Source organism: Monodelphis domestica, chromosome 3 (assembly GCF_027887165.1).
Source record: "Monodelphis domestica isolate mMonDom1 chromosome 3, mMonDom1.pri, whole genome shotgun sequence".
Taxonomy (NCBI): Eukaryota; Metazoa; Chordata; class Mammalia; order Didelphimorphia; family Didelphidae; genus Monodelphis; species Monodelphis domestica.
In genome coordinates, this window is record NC_077229.1 from 45,161,757 (window position 1) to 45,169,256 (window position 7,500).

The window sequence follows — 7,500 nt, forward strand, 5'->3', positions numbered from 1 at the left end:
AGGTCCCTTCCAGCTCTAAACCTGTAATTCAAACTACCAAAACAAAGTCTTTCACTGTCAGCAGAAACCAGATTGGGAAACCATGAGGAGCAATCTGCTGTTAGATGGTAGTAAATGTACTGAGTCCTTAGGCTAAACTGGAGAGCGTCAGCTCCCAGGATGATGCGGAGTTCTCTGGAGAACAGAAACAGGTAAACCACAGAATAAAATGCTAGCTTATGCATTTCACATAACAGAGGACAGCTTTGTGGAAAGAAAACGATGGCATCCAGAAGATTTTCCAAAAAGCTCTGAAAATAATTAGGTATGACTGCCCGTTAGGAAAAGCCAGGTTATACCCATTCTCCAATCCAAATCAATTCAATTCAATAAGGGTGTGTTAAGTACCTACTATGTGCTTGGTACTATGGTGGATACGGGGAATACAAAGGCAAAAATGAACTCATACCTGTTCTCCGAAAGCGTTCATGCTGCTGCCTATCTCTTACAGTTGGACTCTATAGGATATGTCATACATTTAAGATGATGTCTTCCTCTATCATTTTTTCTCGAAAGGTAATGGGCAAAGGGAGGTGGCTCACTAGATAGAGAGCTAGGTCTGGAGGCAGGAGGTCCTGGATTCAAATTGGACCTCAGACACTTCCTAGCTGTGTGACTCTGGGCAAGTCATTTAGCCCCCATTGCCTAGCCCTTATTACTCTTTTGCCTTGTGACTTACATTTAGTATCAGTTCTTTTCTTTTAAACCTTTACCTTTTTTCTTAGAAGCAATTATGTTTATTAGTTCCAAGGCAGAAGAGTGGTAAGGGCTAGGCAATGGGGGTCAAGTGACTTGCCCAGGGTCACACAGCTGGGAAGTGTCTGAGGCTACATTTGAACCTAGGACCTTCCATCTCTAGGCCTGGTTCTCAATCCACTGAGCCACCCAGCTGCCCCCATTTAGTATCAATTCTAAGAGAGAAGGTAAGGGTTTTTTTTAAAAGGGCAATGGGGAGAAGGGCTGTTCCTTCCCAGTGGTTCCATAAGAGAGTAAGTGCAAACTAGTAGTCTCTATTTCTCTTTCAACTGAATCTATTGAGTTACCCAAGTAGCTCTACATTCAATTCCACTTCCTAACATACTTACAATCAAAACTATTTATCTATTTTTTAACCTTTAATTTTTGTCTTGGAATTGATACCATGTATTGATTCTAAGGGAGAGAGCTGTAAGGGCTAGACTTTTAAGGTTAAGTGACTTGCTCAGGGGCACATAGCTAGAAAGTATCTGTGGCCACATTTGAACCTAGATCCTCTTGACTCCAGGCTTGTGCACGCTATCCACTGAGCTACCCAATTGCTCCTAAGACCATTTATTTAAAAATCATAAAGGTGATGTTAAATACTGTTGGCTTTATTAGTTGAAATTAATGCAGCCTTCAGATTTCTTTATAATCTTTCATCCCATTAGGTTTTTAGAAAGCTATTTTTAGGAAGAAAAATAAAGTTTAAAAGCTTTTCCCCCAAATCCCCAGGGATAGAAAGACAGAGAGAAAGGGGAGAAAAATGGAAGGAGAGAGATAGGGACAGAAGGAAGTGGAGAGAGAGAGAGAGAGAGAGAGAGAGAGAGAGAGAGAGAGAGAGAGAGAGAGAGAGAGAGAGAGAGAGAGAGAGAAAGTAAACAAATTACAAGAGAGAGGGGGGAAGAGAGAATGAGGGAGATGGAAGAATGTGAGTGGAGAGAGAGAGAGAGAGAGAGAGAGAGAGAGAGAGAGAGAGAGAGAGAGAAAGTAAACAAATTACAAGAGAGAGGGGGGAAGAGAGAATGAGGGAGATGGAAGAATGTGAGTGGAGAGAGAGAGAGAGAGAGAGAGAGAGAGAGAGAGAGAGAGAGAGAGAAGAGAGAAAGTAAACAAACTACAAGAGAGAGGGGGGAAGAGAGAATGAGGGAGATGGAAGAATGTGAGTGGAGAGAGAGAGAGAGAGAGAGAGAGAGAGAGAGAGAGAGAGAGAGAGAGAGAGAGAGAGAAAGTAAACAAACTACAAGAGAGAGAGGGGGGAAGAGAGAATGAGGGAGATGGAAGAATGTGAGTGAATTAATAGAAGAAGAGGAAGAGGAAGAGAGGGGGGTGATGGAGAGTGAGAAGGGAACAGAATGGAGAGGGATTTAGAGGAGACAGAGAAGGTAGAGTGAATGGAAGAAGAGAGAGGGGAGAGATGGAGGGGGAGATGAAGAGGGAGAGAAGGAGACTGAGATGAGGAGAGAGAGTCAGAGAAAGACACACATGTTCATGGCCTGGTCCTTGAAAGCAGAATTTCTGAATACAAACTATTGTATGGGCAATACCAAGCCTTGAACTGCTCAGAGGTTATGGATCTGGTGGACCAAAGGAAAAGGGTGATGTTTATTTCTTGTTCAGGTCATGAAAATAATGCTCTCCTGGACTGGAGAGGACAGATCACATCATTCCAGCAAAAGAGAAAATGAATTTAAAATGGGAAGCATGAACTACAGACTGACACAAACCCATGGATTACTCAGACTAGTGTGAAAGGGACATTGTGACAGCTGAAGGGAAAATGAAACTTCTAGGCTTAAGACCATCCTACAGAATTCCTGTCTGTTTACCAGCAGAGGGATTTTTCTTATCATCTTCCTTTTTGCATACATTTGAAGCACCTACTATGTGCCAGGCATTGTGCTGAGGACTCAGGAAACAAAGAACTGGATGGAAAAGTCAGTCCCTGCTCTTTGGGATCTCACAATGCTGAAAAGAGAGGAGGTTTCCGGACTTAGGGAGCCAGGATGGGAAATGATCTGAGGAGGTGTGAGGAGGTATGAGAGTTGGTTTCATCTTGTAGAATGATGAGTTTCTGGAAATGACAAAGTCCAGGAAAGCAGACATAGAGGGAAATGCCTGAATTTCTTAGGTTGTTTGTTGTTCACTTATTTTAGTCATGTCTACCTCTTTGTGTCCCCATTCAGGGTTTTCTTGGCAAAGATACTGGAGCAGTTTGCTATTTCCTTCTCCAGCTCATTTCACAGATGAGGAAATTGAAGCAAACAGGGTTAAAATGACTTGACCAGGGTCATACAGCTAGGTTTGCCATTTCTTCCTCCAACTCATTTTATAGATGAGGACTGAGGTAAACAAGATGAAGTAATTGCCAGGGTTACCCAGCTAGAAAGTGTTTGAGGTAGGATTTGAACTCAGTTCTGCTCTCCACTGTGTCACCCTTAAATGCTGGAAGATCAGGGAGGAGCTTCCAGGTGTCCACCTCTCTCACCACCCTCACCTCCATCCTCCCTGTCCAGAGGGAGGGACAATCCTCAGGGGCAGGGAAGGGTTACTGAGGATTATGGGTCTTGGTATTGATTTTATCTTCTAGAGTGATGATGAGGTCTAGGATCCATTACTGTCAATTATCATCCCTATTTAAGAGCAAGGACACTTCTTAAACACAGGTTAAGTAATTTTCCCAGAGTCACATAGAATTAATAAGTGTCTGAGGCTGGATTTGAACTCAGATCTGATGCCGGGCCCAGGATTCCGTTCATTTGACCCCTCGCTACCACTAATACAGATCTTCCTTCCTACTCGTCCATAGCAGATGGCATTAGGGAATTTTAGTGACTGGAAAGTTCCTCCCCCTGCTGCCAACTGGTCACTAGTGGTCCCTGGACCTACCAACTACTGCTTTATCCAAACACCTTATCCTTCCTTTAATGCTCGACAGAACTCCTCGGAGCTGGCTTAGACTCTGGGAAGCTGGGGACTTCTCCAGGAACCCTAAAAGACCATCAGAACTCTAAGAAGGGCCATGAACTGTGTTAGTGGAAGGAGAGCCCACACACATACATAATAAACACACCCACAAAAGATGCTCAAGGCTGAATGAGCCACAGTTAAACTAGAAAGTAAACTAGCTGACTTACTTATATAAGTAGCCACTTATCACCTGTATAACTTTGACCGCTCTGGGCCTCAGTTTCTCCATCTGTAAAAATCATGAATTTGGACTAAATAGCCTCTAAGGTTGCTTCTAGCTTGAAATCTTTGTGTAACAAGGTTGGACAAGATGTTTTCTCCCCATGAGTAGAAGCTCTATACATTTTTGAAAACCTTTACTTTCTGTCTTAGAATCAATATTAAGTACTGGTTCCAAGGAAGGCGTGGAAAGGGCTAAGCCATTGGGGTTAAGTGACTTGCCCAGGGTCACACAACTCTCCATCTTTTTCTAATTATACGTTTTTCCTCTTTTACAGATTTGCCAGATATTATAAGGAAGGAAATGTAGAAAAACGAGATCTGATCAAAGCTTTTGGGATCCGCTTTGACATTCTGGTTTTTGGCACAGTAAATATCTCTCCTCTGTCCATCCTTTTCCCCAGTATCCCCGAAACTGCTCAGGGGAATGAAGGCTCTCTGTCCTGGGTCAGAGTAGACACCTCGTATTTTGAAGGTAGAAGAATGATTGAGAAGGAAGCAATTCTTGTCTCTGAACAGAGCAACTAAAAATTATGTCAGGAATGGCAGGAAAATCCTAGCATTCAAATTAAGAGAATTCAGCTAGTGAGGGTTGCTGTTTGTTTATGCCAAATGATTCTGATTAAAGGTGTTTCCTAATTGGCAGTGAATAGAGCACTGGACCTGGAGTGAGAAAGATTTACCTTCCTGAGTTCAAATCTTACCTCAGATACTTACTAGCTGTGTGACCTTGAACAAGTCACTTAATGCTGTTGGCCTCAGTTTCTTCATCTGTTAAATGAGCCGGAGAAGGAAATGTCCAACGATTCCAGTTTCTTTGCCAAGAAAATTCCAAATGGGGATATGAAGAGTTGGACACGACCAATAACAATTAGCAACAACAACAAATCACAATGGCCTGCTGGTTTATCTCCTTAGATCTCATCCCACTCTAGTCCATCCTCTGCTAAGCTATCAGAATAATCTTCTTAAAGCACAGTAAAGTGAGCTCCCTAGTGGGAAAAGACCTCTCCACCAGTGGTGATGATCAATTTTCCTTTGCTGTTCAGTCGTTTCAGTCATGTCTGACTCTCCGTGGAGAGTTTTGGGGGTTTTCTTAGTAAAGATACTAGAGTGGTTTGCCATTTCCTTTTCTAGTTAATTTTATGGATGAGGAAACTGAGGCAAAATAGCTAAGTGACTCATCCAGGATCATACAGCTAGTTAGTTGTTGTACAGTCATTTCGATTGTATCTGACTCTTTGTGACTCTGTTTGGGGATTTCTTGGCAAAGATACTGGAGTAGATTGCCATTTCCTTCTCCAGCTCATTTGACAGATGAGGAAACTGAGGAAATGCTAGGTAATATAATTTGCTGTTATTTTAGAGCTGGGCTCATAAAGCTTAAAAGGTTGATTGGCCAGGGACACCATGACTGATGCTCAAAACTAGTCTGTTAAATGTGTATGTGGTAACAGGGAGCAAATTACTCATTCCCCCCATGGCTCTATCCCAGGATCCTTAATCTTTTTTGAGTACTGGACCCCCCTGGGTCTGGCGTAGGGACTCCCTTCTCAAGTTCCTGTTTCCAAATGTGTAGAATAAAGTACCCAAGATTACAAAAGATACCAATAATCTCGAACCATCAGCATAAAAATATTTTTAAGTCCCGAGTTTATGACCTCCCCAAATCTTTGGACCTCCGTTGGAGAACCCCCTCTTTAGATCTATGTTCCCGTGATTTTAGGAACCCCAATGACAGGGGTAGGAATTTGTCCAGACAGATGCTTCATGGCACTTGCTATTAAGTCCAAAGCAAGCAAGTTTGAAAGCTTCACCTTTATTTTGGGGCAGCGAGGTGGCTTGGTGATAGAGAGTCAGGCCTGATTTTGGAAGGGACTAAGAAACTTCCTAACTGTGTGGTCCTGGATCAGTCACTTAACCCCCATTGCCTAGCCCTTACCACTCTTCTGTCTTAGAACTGATACTGAGAATTGTTTCTAAGACAGAAGGTAAGGATTTAAAAAAAGCAAAAAGGAAAGTAATCATTAATTAAATCATGAGATTTATTAAATAAATAAAATATTAAATTAAAATTAAATTAAATAATTAATTAATGAGGGTTCATTTCTGGAGGTTTCTGCTATGGTCAGAGCATGCCCTGGACCAACCCCGAGCTGGAGCACAGGAACAGAGCTTATGAAAGTCAAACTGTTGGCAAGCTTTTAATCTAAGACAGCCTGCTGCCTACTTGGCTTTATTATGCTCGCCCACTGTCACGAGCATTTTTGAAGGATCTGTCAAATTCTTGATGCCTTGTTTCTGCCATATAATAGGCATCTCCACCCTGCCATCCATCAATGACAGTTCCAATGGCAGGCAGAATGAGACGACTTCCATTCTGAATTTTAAGTTAACATGTCCTATTTTGTTTAAGGGAGGAAAATTTGACTTTATCCAAATGGTCGTATACATTGGCTCAACTCTCTCCTATTTTGGTCTGGTAAGTATCTCATTTTTATAAGGTTTGGGTTTTTTCTGCTCTCATTTGTTTTGTTTGGCTATGGGATTTCATCATTGTAAGATTCTCAGAGTGCTTCCAGCTTTCACTGCTACTGAGCCGCCATCTTGATTCTGTCCCACTGGTTTTTACCATTTTAGGGATTCAGGGTATGGAAACTCCCTCCACCAATGGAGATTAGCAACTCTTTTTAAGTTTGCTTGTAGTCTAACTTGTAATCTTACGTGCATTCTTCCTGGGGCACTGAGAATTTATAGCTATTAAGTACTTAAAACTAGATCTTCCTGAATCCAAGGCTGGCTCGCTCCTCTAGGATAAATTTATTTTCTAGTCATTCAAAGAAAATTTGGTAAAAGAAGAGTTCGAACCTCTTTCTGTCTTCCTTAGGCCACGGTATTCATCGATTTTCTTATTGATACGTACTCGAGTACCTGCTGTCGAACTCATGTTTATCCCTGCTGTAAGGTCTGTGAGCCCTGTGGGGTCAATGAGTACTACTATAGGAAGAAGTGTGAGACCATTGAGGAGCCCAAACCGGTAAGGGATGGATGTCATCTTTTTCTTAATTTAAAAATGTCAGCATCACAGTAGACATTGACCACCTCAGTAAAAAATAAATCGAGTCAGTGGATACCAAATTTAGGGGTTCTACCCATATGTAGTCCATTGGACTTCACTCCATTGTCAAGAGTTGTTGTTCGGTCATTTCCAGTCATCCCTGATTCTCCATGACCCCTTCTCAGGTTTTCCTGGCAAAGAGACTGGAGTGGTTCACTATTTCCTTCTCTGGCTCATTTGATAGATGAGGAAATTGAGTTAAGTGACTTGCTCAAGATCACACAGCTGGTAAGTGTCTGAGGCCAGATTTGAACTCAGGTCTTCCTGACTTCTGGCCTGGCACTTTATCCACTGCACCATCTAGTTGCCCTATTGTCATGGGACACTTTTTCTCTCATCCTGGCCAGCTGTCTTTTAGGAATTTGCTTTAGTTTTGAAAGAAATCCCCTTCCCACAACAAAATGGGGAACAAAGGG

General features: G+C 42.2%; 1 protein-coding gene across 2 annotated transcripts in view; it reads left to right on the forward strand.

Moving 5' to 3' along the window:
* The window catches only part of LOC100020874 (P2X purinoceptor 7-like), a 50,046-nt gene that overhangs the window by 34,040 nt on the left and 8,506 nt on the right, over positions 1-7,500 (forward strand). For both annotated transcript variants that reach the window (XM_056821773.1, XM_001373176.3), the window contains 3 exons: positions 4,245-4,335; positions 6,383-6,448; positions 6,854-7,003. In XM_056821773.1, the coding sequence (XP_056677751.1) occupies positions 4,245-4,335; positions 6,383-6,448; positions 6,854-7,003 (307 nt within the window). The remainder of the gene's footprint in view (positions 1-4,244; positions 4,336-6,382; positions 6,449-6,853; positions 7,004-7,500) is intronic.